Below are 21,671 nucleotides of genomic sequence, written 5' to 3'. Positions count from 1 at the left end.
CCATCCTGCTTTCCTGTGGTCTATAAATGACTTAATGAAAGAGAACTGGTAAATACGAGTAAGATTTGCGACAGAAAATTCTACAGATAATTAAAAACTGCTTTTGACTAATGTTATTCTATAGTCTGTTCAACAGATTTTACTCCTAAGGGGTTACTTATGTATGAATGAAGACTACCAAATAATATGCTAATGCAAACAATGAGAATCCATGTGGAAGGATAAATTTTAGAGTTTGAAAGGACTGTCATCTGGTTCAAAAAATTTAGGGAAAAGAAGATTAAATTAGTATGTTAGCCCATAATAATCTCAGTATTTGAGTATGAAAACACAAAGTGCCAATTAACATTTAACAGCCCTGAGACCTAGTTCAATGGGTTGCAGGATAGTGCTGGAGAAAATTTACTTCAAGTTTATGCTCCAGCGAGAATGGTTCTATAAAACTTTGCTCATTGTCCAGGCCACAGACTGTACCCCTAAGCACACTCAGTCCTCTTATGAGTGAATACCATGAGTAGAAGAGGCTCTGATAAAAATCAAAATGTGTAGTAGATCAGTGTAACTATTGGCTAGACCACCCTTTGACCTCAGTGGTATAGTTTCCTTGTAACAAGGACATCATTTTGTCATTTTAAAGTCTCAATTAGTTTAATATATTTGGGGCCTAAGTATGGAGCTGCAGGGCAGAGCTAGGGACTAAAGCATGAGGAAACAGGTTCATAAATATGGCAGCATTAAAGCAGCTAAATCTAGAACAAGGATAGAAGAAGAAAGAAACTTGCCACTTCTTGAGAGTATAGAAGAACTTGAGGAAGGCTAATATAATTAAAGTGAAATAATAAGAAACAAGTATAACCTAAGAGTTTATAGAGCAGTAGTAATCAGAGTAGTCTGATATGTGTTGATGAATGTTGTTAAAAGTAAAAAGAGTAGTATTACTCCTGTAGAGCCTTAGGTTTGAGAAATGTATTTTAGATAGTTTTTATCATTATAATTTCAGTCAGCCTGATTTTACTGTTAAGGGTATTTCCCTATATTCCCATTATTTTTTTAAAGCCAGTTTAAACTTATTGTGTTAGGAAAACTAGCCTGAGACCTTTAGAGTGAGCCACAGAGCTGATATGGCAAGTCCCAGTAAGTCATATAACTATACGAATGAACTTGTGCAACCAATTTTCCTATTGGGCTAGGCAATAACAACAACAACAAAAAAATATATTCCCATATACCTATTTGAGGAAGGGAATCACAGAACAACCATGGCTCACTTTTTTTTTTTTTCTATTTCTTTTTCACTTACCTCAAAGGGTTTTACATCGAGTCGTCCCATCTTATTCAATGAGGTACGTCTTTCTCTTTTTAACTGTCCTACAGTAGATGTGTCTGAGGAATAACTTCTTCTACTTATTGATGCTCTTCTCAGTTCTGCTATGTTATGTCCAGTGTTTTTAAAACATTCCACCTTAAGTTTCTCAAGAGGTTGAGTTTTTACAGAAATTACTGCTAAATGTTCTGAGATAATGTTTGGATCTATTTTGAGTGGTTTATTCCCAACATGTGGAACTATTTTAATTGTAGAGTCCTCTACAATTGAATCTTTATTTGACTCTTCTTTATCTAAGTCAGGGATCACTTTAGCATGCTCTTGTGCCTTTTGAACAATTCTGTTAATGTCTAGATCTCCTAAGAGACCAGCATTTGAATTCTTTGGACTAACGATATCTAAGGGAAAATTTGAAACTTCATTAATAATTAAACTGGCCACTTTTTTAGGGAAAACTCCATTTGTACTTTTTATATCATAATAAAGATCTTTATGGGTTCTCGGTTGTTGTAGTACATTACTATAAATAGAATCAATAACCTGAGAAATCATTTCTATACTTTCTGGATTTAAAAAGTGTTCTTCAGAATCAGCAGCAACAAGATTAATATTACTCTTAGAAATTTCAGCCGTCACAGATTTTGTCAGTTGAGATGCAATTTTATTTAACTCAGGCTTTGATAAGTTTTTTGCATGTTTGCTTGAGGCACTTGGCAACCTTACTATTTTAGCCAAGAACAAAGCCAATGCTTCCTCTAAAAACGTGGCATCTAACACAGAACGTTTTTTGGATGAAGACTTTTCCTGGGACTTAAATTCATTAACCATTTTGGCCACTCTTTCCATAATTTTGATAGCTTCCAGAGCTAATTCTGAACTTGGTAATTCTTCCTCTACTTGAGGTTGAAATTTAGAATTGGAAATTTCTTTCACCAATAAAAAACCTATTATATCAGAGAGGACATTACTCTTACCCATTAAATCTTTAAATATAGAAATGTGTGAGCCAGAGTGCTTTAAAATACTGGTATAAACAGAATTAACTACTTTTTCAATGGTTTCATTGTCAGCTAAAGGTACAGTAGGCAATTCCTTCGCTGGTGATACAACTTTAATCTTACTTTTGGAGATAAATTCTTGTATTGAATTTAATATTTTTGAGATAATTTTTTGAATTTCAGTTTCTAGGGATTTGGGTCTTTCATTATCTACTTTTGGAAACATAGATAAAAGCTTCGATAAAAATTTCACAGCAATTTCTTCTATTATGTTATAAGGCAGTATACGAGCATGTGATGGTTGAGGCTGGGGAACATCAGCAGTTTGGATAACATCTTTAAGAATATTTTCAACAACATTGTCAACTTCTGCACACTGATATGGAGTTAGCTCTCCAGAAAAGTAGTTCTGCAACTGATTACCAGTCACTTCTTGTAGAATTAAGTCAACCATGGTTTCTGAAAGAATTCTACATCCACTGGTTGCACAATTTTGTATAATCTCTTGTGATCCAAACTGTGACAAGAGATTATTATAGAGCGATTGAACCACTAATTGAATAATTTCATCATCATTGGGATGTAAGGATTCCACATACTGTATAATCATATCTTCATTTTTGGAGATCTCTGTTGTAACTGTACTTAATAACTTCATTTGAAAGAAATCTAGTTCTGTGAACCAGTTGCCCTCAGATGTTTCTGCTTCAGTGTTGGATACTGTTGAGAAAATTTTAGATGAAAGAGCGTAAATCACATTCTCTAAGAATTCATGAGGCAGCATGATGGTATATGGCGATGATGTTTGACATTCTTTGCTGGCTGTTCGAGCCAGCTTTTGGACCTTTTTAACAACATCTTTAGTTTCCAGAGGCAAACATGAAGGTGGAAACTCATCACACGATATCAAATTTAGCTTATATTGAAAAATTTCACTTATCACTGCACTAGTTAGTCGTCTTGCTAAATTTCCCCCATTACTCTTTATAGTCTTACAAATGGAGTCTTGAGATTTATATTCCTTCAAAATATTGCACACAGAGGAGTGAACAACTTTGTTGACCAATGTTTTATCAATTGATATTTTATCTAGGAAAAGTATCTTATTTGAAGAGGGTTTTTCAGTCATTTTATGCATATTATCCACAGTTATTTTCTTGACATTGGATGGTGCTTTATCTATATTTGATTCTTTATGCCTGGGAGGTTCTTTAGGAACTGATGACACTTTATCTACAGGTAGAAAAAACTGATTTTCCTTATCTGGCCTAAATACCTTAATTTGAGCATCTGAAAACTCCTTCAACAGTGAATCAATAAGTCTCATAGCTGTGTCATAGAGTTCAGCTTGATTTTCATCATCACTTACATTTTGGCATCTATCATATGTTTGTGTTTCTGAGGAAGAAAAGACCAATTTGTTAACCATTTCGGTGATAACATCTTCTAAAAATTTAGCAGGAAAAATTCCAGGTTCACTTTTTGGTGGGTACTGAGGACTGTCTGATTTACTAGGTTCCTTTTTAATATCCTTAACTTTTACTTTCTCTTTTTCTCTTTTTTCCCCTCTCTCTTTCTCTTTCTCCCTCTCTTTTTCTATTTCTCTTGCTTTCTCTTTTTCTTCTTTTTTCTCTTTGGCAGGGAGATTTTTGTTAATTGACAGGTATAAATCCTTTGTTGAAATGGACTGTGCAAAATCCTTGCCAACCTCTTGAACTAGAGGCAATGATATATAACTTGGCAGACTTTGTCGTTTTGAATAATCTGCTAATTCTTGAGAATGATATATTCCTAAGATATTATCATAAATATTTTCAATGACATTTTGAACACATTCATAATCTGAGCACTGTCCTTCCTTTATATCTATTTGAGCTGGAGAGTCTTTCCTTTCCTCATCGTTTGGCTTTTGGGCAACTGTTTTCTCTATTGTGGTCTTTGTATTTCTTGCTTTGGTTGTCAAAGAAGATAACTGAAAGGGCTTGTCTTCTTTTTTTAATGAATTTTCTCTTGTTTTGTCAATCTTCTTCTCAATGTCTATTGCAAAATCTGGTCCAAGTATTTCCTTTTCACATTCTGTACCATCAGTAGCTACTAGAAATTGTGTGTGTACCTCCTTACCTTGCCCCTCCTTATTTGAAAGTGATATGCTTTTCTTCTCAATTTCATTATTTTTAAGTGTTCCCTTCAAATACAGCTCCTGTTTATCTTTATTTTTCACACTAGTAGTTGGAGAAGTAACTTCTGATACATTATATTTTTGAATTGGAATTCCCATTTTATTTTCATTCTCTTTCTTTTTATTTGCCACATCTGCAGCTGACTCTGATAACAGGTTAACCATGTTGCTTTTCATAATTCTAGTTACAGAGGTAACTATTGGATCTTGGATGTCACCTTTTTTCATTGATGTCTCCTTAGTTTTGAAACTTTTCTTTTTACTCATTGCACCTCTATCTATTTCCAAAGTATCCAACACATTTTTCTGGTCTGAGGTTAGAGATGTGTGTTTATATGATTGTTCTGGTAAAGTAAGTTGGTTCCCTTTTAAGCATCTGTTTATCTGTGTAGAGGTTTTCTGTAGAAGGTGTTTAACCCTTTGGGTGATGTTATCTGGATTTAGAAATGAATAGAAGGTGGAAGACCAGTCTCCTGAAAAAAGTGGTTGAATCTTGAAAGCAGAGATGGCCTTCTGGGCTGAAGCAGAAATCATTTCTGTAACAATGTTGTTTTTATCATCCTTCTGAATAGCATTAGATCCATACTTTCCTATGAACTGATCATACACAAAATTGGATATCTTATCAACTGTCTCTTTATCAATTGGTGGAAAAGAAAAAATTTCTTCAGCATTTGGTAGAACTTTAATTTCACTTTTCCTAAATTCTCCTATCAGAGAGTTTGCAAATTTTATAGCCAAGCTCACAATGTCTGGCTCTGGTGTTTCTTTTTTCTTAGAATCTTCAGTAATACTTGGAAGAGAGCAAAACTTGTGAACAAGGTCAACAATTACATCTTCCAAAAATGTAGCTGAATATAGAGAAGGCTGTCTCTTTTCTTTACCAGGTTTAGTATGTACAGAGACATGGTCATAATTAGATAAGTTATTGGAAGATGATTCTTCACCATGTAAAAATGGCCTCAGATGATGATCCATGATTTCCTTCATAATGAAACCAGCTATTTTACTGAGGAATGAGCCTCCTTTTTTGTCTGCATCTTTCTGGACTTCAGCTTGAAATTCAGATTTTTTCAAAATATTATTACATATAGAGTCAACCAAATTCTCAGTCACTTCTAATTGCATACTCTCTGTGTTCTCCTCTGCCCTAGCAAGACGGATCTCATGTTCAGAAATTTCTTTGATAATTTCATCAGTTAATTTTGATGCTGCATCCACAAACTCATAATCTGGTGAAACCTCTTCCTCTTGTAGTTCACTTTCAGTGTCAGTTGAAGGGAAGATATGCACTAGAAGCTTGTAAATCATGTCTTCTAAAAGAGAATGTGACAGCACAGTAATACGTAATGGCAAGGCATGGCTATCTCTCATGATGACATTGAGCACATTTCTGATGATTTTATCAGCTTGAGGGGAAGAGTAGGAAGAAGATACTAATTCTCCTGAAACTAATGACTGCACCTGATAATCATAAATTTCTTCCAAAAGCAAATTAAATATTTTTCTTCCAAAACAAGCTGTGTCACTTTGTATAGCCCTATATATTTGAATCAGAGATTTATATTCATCTAATAGTTTTTCATAAATTAGGTTGACTGTTTTTTTAACCATTTCTTTATATCCTTCTGAAAAACACATATCATCATCAAAGTTATCTGAAACTAAAATCTCCGATGTGGTGAACTCCAGAACAATTGATTTTACTAATGTTGTAACAATGCCAGTAATTTTGTCTTTAACTATATCTGGATTTTCAGCAGCCAAGACATTATGTGAGAATGCATAAAGAAGTTTACATAAAAGTTCAGAAATTACTTCCTCCAAAAAGACAGCTGAATTCACAATTAAAGACAACTCTTTTTGTTTAGAATCTACTACTTTCTGTTTGTAAGTTTGATCAACTGCGGCTGAAAGGAGAGTTTTATCTCCAGATAAAAATAACTGAAGATGATGGTTAAAGATTTCTTTTATTATAAAACTTGCTATTTTTGAAACAGGTATATTACTTATATTTTTTTTATCTTTTGTAAGAGACTGGTATATATTTGAATAGGAAAGATCAGCATAAATGGAATCAACCATGGATTGGATATCTTTTTCTGAAATCATACTATGTTTTTCATTCCCATGTTTAATAATACATATTGAATGTTTTGAAATTATTGACATGATTTCATTTATCAGTTTTATTACTGTATTACTTAAGTCTGATTGAGAAGTATTTGGGTGTTCTGTACTGGAGGCCAATGGACTCATCTGAGATATAAGCTGAGACACAATTTTTTCCAAATGAGTATGTGATAACATAGTAGTATATATTGTTGAAGCCTGTCTTTGGAATCTTGATTTAGTAATGTCACATTGAACTTTCTTTATCAAAATATCAGTACTAAGTTTGGATTGTGATCCAAATGGAAACTTTTCTATAAGATTTGTATGAATTTGGAAATCAAAGGTTTCGGCTAGGATGGTTTTAGTTATCCTTGCAGCCAGTGTCTTTGTGTCATTTAGAAAATCTTTATCAGGCATCATATCCATTTCATATTCTTGCACAACTTTGCTGTACACCATGTCAATAATGTTTTTGACTACATCTCTCTCCACTGGAGGCAAACATAAATTTTCCTCAGCATTCTCTAAAATGCTAACTTGGGCTTTTGAGAATTCCTCTGTTATGAACTGTATGAGTTTTTCAGCTTTATCAAACAGTTCATCTTCTGAATCTGTTACTGATTTTGTTTGTACAATGCCTAACACCCTGTGGAATATCTTGCCTAAAACCCCAGAAATCACATCTTCCAAAAAAGTTGAGGAATAAACACTGGCATAAAACCACTGCCTTTTCTCATCACCAAAATATGTATATGATGAAGAAGGTAATGACTTTCTGTTCACAAATGGCTGAAGATGTTGTTGACAGATATGTTTAATGATAAAACCTGCTATTCTGTCAATAAAAACGTCATTACTGCTTGTGATATTTTGCTCAACTGATTCTTGAGACTCAGAGTTTGAAATATTTTTGAATACTGAGTCCACAAGATGCTGAACACTGTCTTCTGAATAAACAAACTTGGTTTCTTCATCTCTTGAACATCGAATGTCATGTTGGGAAATTTTCATCCTAATATCACTGATTATATTTGAAGCAATTTCATTGAAATTAACTTTTGATCTATCTTTTGGAGTTTCTCTGTTTGCAACAATGCTAGATGCAGAAGGGAAAATTCTAGATAATAGTATTCTGATCATGTCTTCTAAAAATGTATATGGCAGCAAGGTGTTATATGGAGATAAACTCTGACTTGGCTTGGTAGACCTACTGATGTTACTAAGAACATCTTGAATGATATTCTCAGTTGTTGAAATAAAATATGAAGATGGCAAATCCCCAGAAAACAGTGGATGAAGAAGGTAATCTGAAATAGCTGCTACAACTAAGTTGGTAATTTTTTTCACAAAAATATCTCTGTCTTCAGACTCTTTATCAACCTCAGGGTCTAATCCATGCTGTTTTAAAACATTTCTATAAACTGAGGTGACGAGTTCATCCACAATATCTGTATCTACAGAGGGGTAAGACTGTTCTTTGTCATTATATAGAATGTGAACTTTAGCTTTGTCAAAATGGTTATTTACTGAGTTTACTATTTTTTGGGTCATGTTTTCCAGCTCAATTTCAGTGTTATGCTTTGGACTGAAAATTTTTGATAAAAGTCTGGCAACAATTTCCCCTACAAATGTCTTAGGGTAAATACCTGAGGGTGATGGTGTCTGGGGTCTGTGTGACTCTATGACTTCACTGAGAACCTGTTTAACCGTATTCGATATTGTATCCGATGGAGTCTTTGGACGAGGTAAACCTTCTCCACACAAAAATGGTTGAAGATGATTTTCAATAATCTCTTGGATAATAAAACTGGCTATTTGGTCAACCATAATTGCGCTTCTGCTGACTATACTTTTCTGTATTGAAAGAAGAGAGTCAGATGTTTGCATAATATTTCTATAAACAGAATCCACCATCTTCTGGAGGTTTTTTCCTGTACATAGATATTGATTATCATATATAGTGAACCAAATTTTATGTTTTGAAATGGCTGATATAACCTTATTTATTATACAGGTTGATATTTCATTAAAATCTGAACTCATGAAATATTTTTTTCCCAAAGAGGACGCCTTACTGGGTGGAGGAATGAATTGAGATAAAAGTCTTCTGATGATATCTTCTAAAAATGAGTGTGATAACATGGTGCTATAGCCCGCTGAAGAACTAGCTTGGGAAGTAAATTCTCTCAGGTTGTTTTGAAGTTTCTGTAATATAATTTCAGCATTGAGAGGGTAGTATGAATTATGTAAGAGCTTTCCCCTGAAGCAAGATGGGAGTTGGTAGTCCAAAATCTCTAACAATATGCTATTCGTTATTTGTTCTGCTATTGAAGTACTGTCACATGCCAGATTACCACCACAGGTCATTTTCAACTTATATTGCTGTAAAACATCATAATAAACGGAGTCAACAATCCTACTAAAAGTTTCTTTATGGATTGGTGGAAAACACAGTCTTTCTTCAGAATTCCGTAAAACAGTGACCCTTGCCTTATTAAACTCATTCACTACACTGTTGATAAATAATGCATTCATCTCATTGAGCTGGGCTTCAGTGATGTTTTCATTTTTGCCCCACAGTGAAATAGAGAGGTTAAAAAACAGTTCTGAAATTATGTCCTCTAAAAATGTGGCTGAATAAACACCCGTATTCATATCTCCTGGATATAGCTTATTATGGATGGCTATTGTATCCATATCCTTTGTTCCCTGTCTTTTAAGAGGTGACACATTAGCAAAATTTGCTGAATACTTCTTGCCAAATGGTGCTTGTATTTTGGAGTTAACTACACTGAGATTATTCAGGGGTCCTGTCAAAGCATTGCCCTCATAACTCGTGAGTCCTAAAGAACCTTTACCTTGTCCTAATTCTGTTAACTCTGGCCTTTTTGTTTTTATGAAACTAGACTGTATTTCTCTCGTTCCATACTTCAAATGCTTGTTTGCAAAAGGTGGACTTTGGGGCAGTTGTATACTGTGACATAATTTATCCATCAATGATTTAACCAAGCTGTGGGAAAGAACAGTAAGAATAGAGTCTGATGACAGTAAATCTTGATCCATTTCTGCCAGATTTTCCAAAACGTCTGACATATAATCCCCTTGAAATTGTTCACAGTCCATCGTTCTCTTACAACAACCAAATTCTTCACCTTGTACACTTTGAAGTATTTTTAAAAGTTGACATTCTTCTGCTGATATCTCTTCAGAAAGAGGGCTATTATCAAGAAAGACAGAGTTTGTGCATTTTTCTAAAAGTGTTCTAATAAGTTTCTCACACACAACATTGAGAAGGAAAACTGATTTGGGGGTGAGCCCTAAGTTATTTCCAAGTATGTTATTACATTGCCGATCATTTGATGATGAAAAAAATATTGCTTTTTTATCAGCATCCATAGCCTCATCTGGCTGTTCATCTGGTAAAAATAAATCCAAAACAATACTGAAAACTTTGTTGACTACTTCTTTGGATTCATGAGGTTTTAGGCTACCAGCCAGACTATCTAACTTATGGGCCAGATAACTTAATTTATTTTTTTGAATGATATGATCAGTTTTGTGAGTAGATAATTCCCAGTCTCTGGAAGCTTTCTGTCTTTGCATGGTATTTTTTTTGTTGCAAATGGGCACACTGTTGCTTCTAAGCATGGAAAATGGTCTATTTCTTCCACTGTTTTCCAGGTGATGATTTAACCCTATTTCTTTGGACAGTACATGTATCACACCTATTAAGAGATCCTGAAAGAGATCATCAAAGTCAGCAGCAGCTACTCCTGGGCAGCAAATGTACTTTCTTTTTAACGAAGACATTTGCTGTGCAATGTCAATCTCTATGATGTTACTATTTAAAAGGATTTCAGCAATGATTTCAGAAATACTTAAAGCAAGTTCTCCAACAGAAATTGACCTACTCTCAAACACTTGAGAATCAATTGAAATAATTGTGTTAAATGCTGCATGGGAAGCTTTCTCCTTTTCTCTGCTATCTGTGGTGCTATCAGAAATGCTTGAAATTAAATGGCAAATGACGGACTCAGTGAGATGTTCACAAAATTGATAAAGAGAATAATCATTGTATATGCTTCTTAGAGGCTGTTTTGATTCATATTTTTTTCTTGACGGTGTGGAAACAATAGACACCTCCTCACTGGAAACTTAAAAAAGAAAACATTACCATTTTAGCACGCATTAAGGGACATATGGAAAATTCTATATATTGGTAGTTATTTACATATGAATTTCACCTTTGGAACACCTCACTAAAGAAAAAGAAAAATCTAGTCAAGAAAGATATTGGGTTTTCTTCAGATACTTATTTTCCCACCTGTGGAATCTTAGTTTTAGCCATAAAGTTGAGAAAATAACCCTAAAGAATTCAAATCTCTAAGTCTAGTGCTGATACCTGTCTTGCTTAGATGGGTGAAGGTGCTCAAAGAAGCTGGAAATCCTGGGGCAGAGAAATGATTTCCAAGTGTGATGTTACATCTTAACATGTCTGCAGTGATCTCTAGAGACTTCATATAATTATTTAAAAAAATATTTTTAGTCAAACATATAATATGTATTACTTTTAGGAAACTAAAGAGTTGTGTTGCAATAACAACTTGACTGAAATAAAAGAGTGCTCACTTCAGAAAGGTTAGGGATGGACTGTAACATCAGCAGTACCTTAACCCCTAGATTAGTTTGTTACAAAGATGATGGGCCAACCCAACCAGGTGCAGGACTGTATTCTGCTATTCAACAGAGTACTGCAAATCATATACCTACTTGGTATGGCCAATTTCTTGGAGTGGCAGCCAGAGCTACATACTGTTTTTTTCACAAAACTACCTCAGAATGTAATAACCTATTATACCTCTGCATGTGGAATCAGGCAAGACTCAGTGGAGAGGGGAGGCTTTAAGCTGAACTTTGACAGCTAGACAGGTTTTGGCCATGTTGAGATGAAGGGAGGGAGGAAAGAGTGCTCCACGTGGAAGGAACATGAGTGAAATCGCTGGAAGGCCCTGGACATGTCTGGGAATAGAGAAGATATATGATAGAAAGAGCCAAATACCAGTGGGAGGGAATCATGGATCTTCTCTTGTTTGCTTTCTTTTTCTTATTCTCTAAGTTCAATTAGGCTATGCTTAAAGAAATTCTACTTATAAGCTTGCAGTTGCAGACACACAACTGTCCACCTTGAAATCATACCAGTTTTAAGTATAGGAAATGGCCTCATGGTGCAGGTAGGTAGGACTGATAGTATGTGTTCTGCAATTTGAATGATGGGCAAGTGATGTATCTGGACTGGTAATGTAGCAACTAATTATTGGCAACTAGAATTACTGATCCAGTTCAAAGCTATAATAGATTATTAGATTGAATGTTATGAACTTTCCAATAATAAATTTTCACATATGAAAGTAGCTATCACATATGGTTCAACCTCTAGCATATACAGATAAGCCTTTTTAAAAAGGGAATGAAAATATATTTTTAAATATATGTTTAGAGTATTATACCTAAAAGGAATTTAATAACACTGGAATATAAGCAAAATAAGATGTTTAACACAACTGTTCTTATACACTGTGACTAATAATAGCAACGACTTCAACTGTACACATTAAAGTTGAATCACAACCTTCAGTTACCTGTACATTTGGTATGATTATAAAGAAATCATGCATGAGAACTTTAATAATCTTTGGAACTCGGACCTCATGTTCAACCAAACTCCCCTGCTTTAAAAAAGTCACATTTTCCCTCACCTGCAGATACGGAAAATTGAGAGACAGACCTTTTCAGATTCAAACCATATGAATGTTTAATTTTTTTTTTTTTTTTTTTAGTATCCTGATATATTAAGAAGTAATTAAATACCCTCCTTCTAAGGCTGTTTTCAGAAAAACAGTAAATGAAGCTTCTTGGACAGGAGATCTTTTAAATATATCTATTTTTTTCTAAATTATGCCCACTCTTACTTACCTCTAGTTTCAAAGTTCTTGAAATATGTGACCACAGATGTGGTGACATGTCTTGCTACCAAATGAATTTCATTTGGACCCAGTTCATGATCAGCAAAAGCAATGACTTCAACTTCCTTCAGAGTCTTTATCTTCAGGTAACTCTTATTTTCCAATTTTTGCATTAAAGAAAAATCTCCCCTGCTGGCTTCAGGTTTTTTGTTTTCTTCTTCAGGTATACAACTGATTCTTTTATCCCACATTCTAAGCAAACTTTTTTCCTCATTCTTTTGACCATATATTACAGACAAAGGGTTTTGCTTTGATATGAAAAATGGTTTCATTGTTTCTGTGCTTTCATTAATGTGTGGTTGACTTGGAAAGCCGTAGCTTAACAGCACAGTACTGACAATATTTTCTGCGGCTAAACAAATTTTGAGTGGAGAGACAGTTGTCTGAATTTGGTTTGGCTCAACAACTGGTTTGGAGATCTCATAATGAAACACTCTTGGATTTTCACCTTTTCTCATTTCTGTGAATGACGTGACTTGCTGTGATGCTGTTTCTGTGGATTCATTTGCTTTCTTTAACAGTTTTTGTAAGACACTCCCTTCAGGGAGGGAGCTATTTCCTTTCATAGCTTGATCAAAATAGCCCAAGTCAGATTCCTTTCGGCTAAAGTCTTGTACTTTGTTTCTAGAGCATGATGGTATGTTTTCTGAATCAGGCCTTTCCATTGGCTCTGAGTTTCTAATTGTGTCTTCTACGGAGGCTCTGGAATATAAGGGTAAATTTGATGAAGACTTATACCTTTTTTTCTTATCTTCCTCTGAATAAAACCCTAAACCTGGTATGCTGCTTTGTGGAGGATGATTCCCGAATCCTACTTCCTTTAACTTTGACATGGGCATTTTCGTATCAGTTGCTAATTCAACCTGATTAACAATGTAGGTATTTTCTACTCCTTGGAACAAACTTTCCTTTGGAAGGTTTTTGATCAGAGACTCATTGAAATGAGTATACTGGTCCATCAATGTACCAATGATCTCACTTGCTGCAATATTTTCTTTCAATATGCTAATTGAAGATGGTTCTGCTTGGCTTATTTCTTTGTCCAGCTTGCTCTTAATTATACCAAGCATGTCGCTGACAATATTAATGGCATATGTAAGTAACTCTGAATGGAACGAATGAACCTGTAGAAGGGTATTCTGTACATTTTCCTTGGAAATAACAGTACTTGACTTGGATTCATCAGAAAACTTTTTTAGTGGTTGTAATTTTGGCAACATCTTTTTGCTTAGTCTCTGTTGGACAGGAAAAAGGTTTTCTACAGGCATCTTCGCTACTTCAGAAAACTCATATTTAGAGATATGTTTAAACTGTAAGTCTACAAAAGACTCTAACAGGTTTAAAACCCTGTCTACAATTTCTCGAACAATTTGGTTGCTAGAGCCCAAAAGACTTTGGTCTTCGGTTTTAGTGTTATATATTGGTTCATTGCTGAGGATGTCCTTGGTTGGAAAACCACATTTACTTTTAGTAGTAATGTGTTCTTTCCTGCTTGCTGGAGTTTCTTTACCACGTGGGGTGGGCATTTGGGATAAAAAGCACAGCTGTAATTTTTCAAATAGCATTTCAACAATTTCCCTTCCAAACATATTAATTTGTGCTTTGGTGTCTTCAGCTCTTGTAGAAGCTCCCTTAAAACAACTATGAAACCTGTTTTCACAATCTTCAAGATGTGGCAAATTTAAAAGCGAAAGAGAATATTCTAATTCTTTTGCTTTTATTGAAATTTCTGTCAAACCATTTTCAGCTATCATCAAGAGCTTACATTTTTCATTTTCCATGTCATTTGATTCTGCTTGCCATTTGTCAAACATTTTTTTAAATACACCTTCTTTAGGAAAAATCTGTTCTAACTGTGAAGAAACATTTTCCAAGTAAAAACATGCTTGTGGTTTGACAAGAGACTCTGCACCTATATTCCCCTGTGAAAGTTTGGGATCATCCAGATGACAGAATACGATAGGATTAGCCAAATTTTGGTTATTTGTAGCATATAATCCTTGCAAAACCGTACTAACTATTTTATTTGCTGCCATGATTTGATCGGATGGTAAAGCTTTATCACCTACCATTGCTCTAATTTGCGTCACCTTTTCAAATTCTTTAACAGTTGTTTTCAGGATATTACTTATTATATCCTTGGCATACATTTTTAGTTCTGAAGTAGGCAACTTTACTTTCAGTAAGTTTTTGGCATCTCCCGTTGATAGGATGTGTGGCAGCCCAATGGCAGTCTTGGACCAGATGTATTTTGGAGTCTTCTCTCCAGGACCTAATTTAGTCTTGCTTTTGGCCTTAGTACGACTAGGTCCTAGGTGTGGTTTTGCTCTAAATTTAGGCAAAGGAGTAACTTTTGATCTTGCTTTTAAACTTGTTTTAAAACCTGGCTTAGGGTTGCCCTTAGGGCTTAGTTTAGAACTGTGTAGCCTTAGAGGTTGCAACTCAACAGAACCACCTTTATGGGACAGGGCCTCTTCTAGATAAAGTGAGGCAAAATTTGTGATCTTATTGAGAACCATTTGGACTAAATCCTTCCCCACTTTTAATGGTGAATATTGTAAAAAAGTTTTTTCCAATAGAGGGACATTTTGACTGCCTGCATAAGGATAAACCTGTGGTAGCATATAGCTAGTGAGATTACTTCCTATTCCTGCTTGTGTAGTTTCTCTGATGCATGATGATTTCTTTGGCAAAATATTTTTGTCAGTTGCTTGTACTTTATTACTTTCATATAACGACGTCACAACTACAGAGTACATTTCCCCCAAAACGCTTTCAATTATGTCACTTGCTACACTGTTAATATGGGATTGAAAGAAGTTTTTTTGTGTTATGTCTAATGTTTTAATTTTAGAGCTAGACATAAAGTGGGGGATTTCATTAAATGAAGGCAAATGGCCTATGATTTCCATTGTTCTTTGATACACTTTACTTAAAACTTCTTCCACTGCACTGAATAATGCAGTTCTTGCTTTTTGTTTTGATTCTTCATTTTTTGTAAATATTTCCTCTAGAACAATTCTCTGGCTTTCCCTTTCCAATGCCATTTGGTTTTGTTCTAATGGATACTTTGAAAACAGAGACAGTTTGGTGTGTGTTTCCTGAGCTCTTTGTCCCAGTGATATTTCATTTGATGCAGTTCGTTGTGAAAGTAAGTTAGGATTGTCCTTTGAGTAAAAACTGATTTCCTTTACAGATCTTTTATTATATAAAATCTTTAAGATACTGTTGACAATTTCACTCACAGTGGTGATTTCTTGGAATGAAATGTTGTTTGGGTATGGATGCATCTTTTGGATTTTGAGGTCTAAGTCATTTTTAATCAGCTTCAAAATGGCACTGGCAATGATGTCAGCATATTCTTTAAGACTAGCTTGTGATAGATGAATTGTAGATCCAAGTTTTTCTCTGTAACTGGCAAAAGTGAAATCTGTGAGCTCTTCACTGAGAACAGTTTCATTTGATATTTTCAGAATATTCACATTTGATTCCACCTGGCTTGATTCATGAAAGATGCTGTCATCTCGTCTACAGTTTTCCAGTTCTGGGCTCAGAAATGACTTTTCTTTAGGCTGGAAAGCAAGAGTAATTAACAAATCCATTCTTTCTGTGGCAAATGATTCTAACCGATTGAAAATAGTTTTAGTAATGAAGTCAGCACTTTCCTCACATGGGTCAGGAACAGATTTCTTGGGGTCTTCTTTCTCTACTATAGTTATATGAGTATCATTAGCATAAGCTGATTTCAGATTTTTTGAAGATGGAAAATGCCCTGTTTTTCTTTCACTTTTTGACTCCATAAGAAGAGGCTGTTGACACTCTGCTTTTGGAAACATATCACAAAAGGTCAGGGGCAATCTTGTAGAAGTAGGATCCTTTGAATTTATGCTAAGTATGACAGCAGAACTGAGATTATGCAGAACGATATCTACTATATCAGTGGATATCAATATGACATCTGAGTTAGGAACTGAAAAATTTGGAAGAATCTTATTTGCACCCTCAATGAACATTTCAGAATTTGCTCTGGAATGTTTGCCAGCTATGCTACATTTCAAAGTGGGTGTGGCAAATGAGAGATTATTCTGATACAGTATTTTTTCATAAATATCACATAAGATACTTTCAATGGTATCTTGTATTTGAAACTGAAGTACTTTTTGATACTCAGTCTTAATAAACAGCTTTTCAATAATACCTTCTTGCTGATCTGAATTAATGTCTTTGTCAGGATTGTTTTTGTCACATTTTCCTTTAGATGATACAATATCTAACATTGTGTTAACAATTTGACTTGCAATACTCTCAGAAACCACAATGTTATGAGTTAAGAAAGAATTTTCCCTTTCTTTATCTAATTCATGTTTGATTCCTTGTAAAATTTTTCTGGCCACTTCTGTTGCATATGTATTTAATTTATTCAAAGAGACTTGACATAATGAGTTGGTCTTTTCTGACATAATATGATCCACTGAGCAACAGGAAAATTGATCATCAGAATACAAATCTTTGGCTGATAATGCTTTGCTTAATGTACTCTTATCCTGCTGAATAGGTAAAGCCATTGGAACTGTGAAGTTGATCTGGGGACAAAAGAGAGATTGTACTTTGGAAGTAGCAAAAATTTCTAAACTTATTAATATTGCCTGTATAATATCTTCAACTATGTTTACTTTAGCCTGTTTGTCAACATTGAATCTGGACTGAAGAGTATACGGATTCTTGTTCGGCACAGTGATGGAGGGCTTTTCTCCTCCACTGGTGTGTTCATGAAAAGAAACATTTGTTGAAAAGGTGATGGTCTTATACCGGTTTTCACTTGCATTTCTCCCTGTCATAGCAGCTGAATAAAGTTTATCAAACACAGTCCTAACAACATCATCTACCACTTTGGTTACATCTGCTTCAGACACCATCATTTTATCTATAAATTGAGCAGATGTTTGAGCAACTGTCTCTTCAATATTGTGAGGGATGCCACTTAAATAGGAGTGGGAGAGAGAAAGCACATTTAATTGACTGACCAAAGCACTTTGAAAAATTTCATTCAAAATATTTCTTATAATGGGAACAACTGGAGATTTCTGTGGTTCTTTGAGTTTCACTTCAGTTTTGTTTAAGGTTCTTTCTAGAACACATTGTTGAAGAGAATCTGATTTAGTTTCTTCTCTAAGTGATCTTCTCTCTCCAATGAATTCTTTCTCTGTATTTGCAGCATCTTCTAGAAATGAATCTGATTCAACTCCACCAGGAAGAAAATTTCCATAGGTTGGCCTGTATCTGTAAGTTTGAATGCCTCTCTCTTCAGATTCAGTTTCATTAAGCATATCTGAGGATACTGCATCTAAAATTAAACTGACTATATTCTCAAGCATTTGTTTGTCAGGTGATGGTGTTTCCATACTTGTCCTCAAATCTAATGAGTTCATCTTTAATTCTGTTTGAATAGCTTTCAAAATAGCACTTGATACCTTCTTTGCATGCGTGTATAAAGCAGATTGCAATAGTTCTTCATGTGTGTCCGTGAAAACACTGGGACTTTCACATTCCAAGTCCATCTTACTGATTTTTTTATTTCCATCATTGATAGACGCCTCCAGAGTTTCTAAATTTCCATTGGCAAACTCTTCTAGTTTAGCAAAAACCATATTAAGAATATCTGAAGCCACAGCTTTCAGTTTATTAGAATGAATTTCTTTTTTGCTCCCTGTTTTGGAAGACTTAGGAGCAATAGATTTTTCCTTGCTTTTAGTCTTCTCTTTATTACCCTGCTGAACCATCCTGGAAACTATGCTGGAGATTATGTCAGTGCACTTGGCCATTTCCTCAATAATTGAAGTAAACAATAGGCTGTCAATATCAAGAGACTCTGAGACAGCTTTAAATCCTGAACTTACAGAACTACTATCCATGTCAACACTACATAATTTTGCAAGGATATATTCCAAAATTGTTGTGGAAATGAGCTGAATATTAGACTGCATTTCAGTGGCTGTTTGCTGATTCTCATTTGTCTTCTCTCTGCTTAGCTTACTACAAGATGGCTGACAGTGAGGGTGGGCTCCTATGAGCTTGCATAACATTTCATAGAGTGTTTCCCCAATATCATCTAACACTTGCAATCTGGAATTCTCTTTGAGATCTTTTTCATTAATGACACTGTGGAGAGCACATGGCGTAGCTAAAAATTTGTAAAAAGTGTTTTTATCCTGTCCACTTGGCAAAATGTTCCCTTTATCAACATTATCAGATCCGCATGACGTCATAGGCTTTGGATTTTCTGAAGGGAGTGAAATATTGCTTTGATCTGAATGTCCACTTGATAATATTTCACAAATGCAAGTTAATAATGCAGATGCCATAATGTCATCACTGAGATTTGAGACAAGAGATTCTGATTTATCAGTGTCAGTAAAAAATCCTTTACCTGTAAGGGATTTGGTATGGTCTGTTTCCCTAAGATTTAGGTTTTTCTTATTGAGTTCCAGTTCATTCTGGATAGCATGCAAAACAATGTTTACCACTTTAGTTGTATAAGTACTAAGTTGAGATTGTAATGAAGATTGCTCTGCAAGTGAAGGTTTGAAGCCCATTTGCAATTTTGGACAAACAAATAACTTCAGCCTTTTAAAAACTGCATTAATGATCTTATCAGTAATGTCATCTATAGGCTTAGGTTCACTTTCTTCAGATTTTAACAGGGAAGGCTTTGCAGGATCTACATCGAGTGAAGATAAATATTTCATTTTCTTTTCACTCTCGAACCATATTTTTAATGGCTTTTGATTTGGTGCTTTTTTGACCATGTGGAGAGTGTCAGGACTCTCTAGAGAAGTTTGAAGAACTGATGATGAAATGGAACTTTTGGTGGCATTGGGAATGCAGCTTGCCTTATAAAGTGTATTTAATACAGCATCTGTTATTTCTTGAGCCACTGCACTAATTTCTGACACAGAAAACATCTGGTCCATCCATTCTTGATGTGACAGTCCTTGAGGTTTTTCTGAAACAACAACTGAAGCTTCTTTGCCAGTTTTACTGTCTAAATGACCAAGAGGAATAGAAGATACGTCCTTGAGCATTTCCGTTAAAACACTTTTAACTATGTTTTCTGAAGCCTTTTGTATTTGATGCTTTTGATCTTGGCTGAAAAACAAAATGTCTTTATTTAAACAGGGATTTTCCTTTAAAATTTTATTCTTAAAAAATGGTAGCTCAGTCTTTAACCTCCGATCATGAAATGCAGTTTTGCTTCTTGGAGAAGCAGGCTTTGTAGGTTGTTTGCTATTTCTTTTGTATTCAAGACAAGTGTTTCCTTTTGTAAACCAATGCTCAGGAATCTGTTCTTGTGATTTTGCTTTTTCATCTTTAAAAGATGAATCAAGCACATTTTCCACAATTTTGTCTATTTCTTCATTATCATCTTCAGAATAAAGGACCATGCCAGGAACATTAATAGGTGGAAATGGTCTTCCAGACCCAGAACCATTAGATAATCTAGTGCCAGTGAGTCTGTACTTTACTTCAGTGTCAGAAGGACTTCTCAGTCTAGAATGTCTACATTTTTGATTATCTGCTTTTACTGGTTCCTGATGTAACTGAGTAAAGATCTCATCGAGCAGCTTAAGGAGTACTACTGTTTCATCAGATGCAATAAGTCTCTCATTGTTAAGTTCGGTTTGTACATGTCTTAGTATAGTGCTGATTGCTTCCTCTATAAAGCCAACCAAAGAGGACTGGGAAAAAATATTTGACATTAAATTTTGTATTTCCTCTTTAACAATTAAATTAGCTGCATCAAGTTCAGGACATTTCTTTTTGTTGGCTTTTATAAAGCACATATATGTTGGGTCTGCCATATGTTGCTGATAAGAAAGTTTAGCTGCATCTTCAAGATGAGGAAGTTCATATTGCTTGCAAGATGCAAGAGTCATCAACTTTTCTAAAATGGCATGCACCATATCCTCTGCAATATCACACATGGGTTCCACAGTATGAGGCAGTGAATCTATTAAAGGTTTTCCATATGATGGAGTGAGAGATTCTCCACTGGGTGTTAAGCTTGGTTTAATGTTGACTGACAAATCTTCTTGTGAAAATATCTGGATACATTTTTTCTCAACTGCAGACTGTAGCTTCTCAAGCATGTTTTCCACGATCTCTGAAGCTACTGAGCAGATATCAGCATTAGAAACCAAGTCTCCTTTTTCAGGCTCACTTTGGTCAACAAAAACTTCAGCAGTAACAGAAGAAATAGAAGGAATGGCCTGTGTTAAATCAGACATTATTTCTTGAAAAATGCTTTCCAAAATCAATTCAGTTTCCCCTTTTAAGTGACATTTAAAGTTAACAAAAACATTCTTTAAATTCTTCATTTCATTCATAGCTTTTGTTTTTTGATCAGAAAACAATGGACTCTCTAAGCCGTCTGTTTCAGTGGTAGCATCCTTTGATTTTTTTGTGCCCGTTTCAAATGATGCTAGAAGGTGACTATCAGATTTACAACTTCTGAGCTTAGGGTATGTATATATCATGCTTGTTTTATTATATTTGAGTTCAGATGTTATAGATTGTCCTTTAATGTGATGTGTTTTTCCCACAACTGTTCTTTCCACATGGGCAGATGGTGGTTTTAAAGGTGTGGTTGGTCGCCTTACTGATATGTCAACTGCAAATGCACAGGGCTCTCCCTGAAATGTTTTAGTTGTTGCAGATGTGTAGCTTCCATATGTAAACTCTTCACTGCATGTGCTACAAAAACTCGAACTATCTGAAGAGAGGATGGAGTCATCAGATACTGGGTATGCATTATTTTTCAACCTTTCTTCATACTTTGTGATGGCTGGGTATAATATACTGGTCACTGTAGCCACAACCCAGGTCATTATGTTCTGAATTGTGCTATTCAGTTCCCCAGAAGTTACCTGGAAAAGAGGCAAGCAGGAATGAAAAGAAAATCATGTTAACAACTTACTCTATTCTGGGACAGAGGATAACATTTAATTTTTTATGTCAAACAATGCATAGCTTGA

The 21,671-nt window shown here is 34.9% G+C and overlaps 1 protein-coding gene across 1 annotated transcript in view; it reads right to left on the bottom strand.

Moving 5' to 3' along the window:
- The window catches only part of FSIP2 (fibrous sheath interacting protein 2), a 137,133-nt gene that overhangs the window by 21,269 nt on the left and 94,193 nt on the right, over positions 1-21,671 (bottom strand). Inside the window, exons 14-15 of the mRNA XM_049712187.1 lie at positions 12,590-21,563; positions 1,301-10,770 (exon numbers count right to left, since the gene is read on the bottom strand). Coding sequence (XP_049568144.1) covers positions 1,301-10,770; positions 12,590-21,563 — 18,444 coding nt within the window. The remainder of the gene's footprint in view (positions 1-1,300; positions 10,771-12,589; positions 21,564-21,671) is intronic.

This window comes from Orcinus orca, chromosome 7 (genome assembly GCF_937001465.1).
Source record: "Orcinus orca chromosome 7, mOrcOrc1.1, whole genome shotgun sequence".
Taxonomy (NCBI): domain Eukaryota; kingdom Metazoa; phylum Chordata; class Mammalia; order Artiodactyla; family Delphinidae; genus Orcinus; species Orcinus orca.
This window is presented reverse-complemented; position numbering and strand designations above follow the sequence as displayed.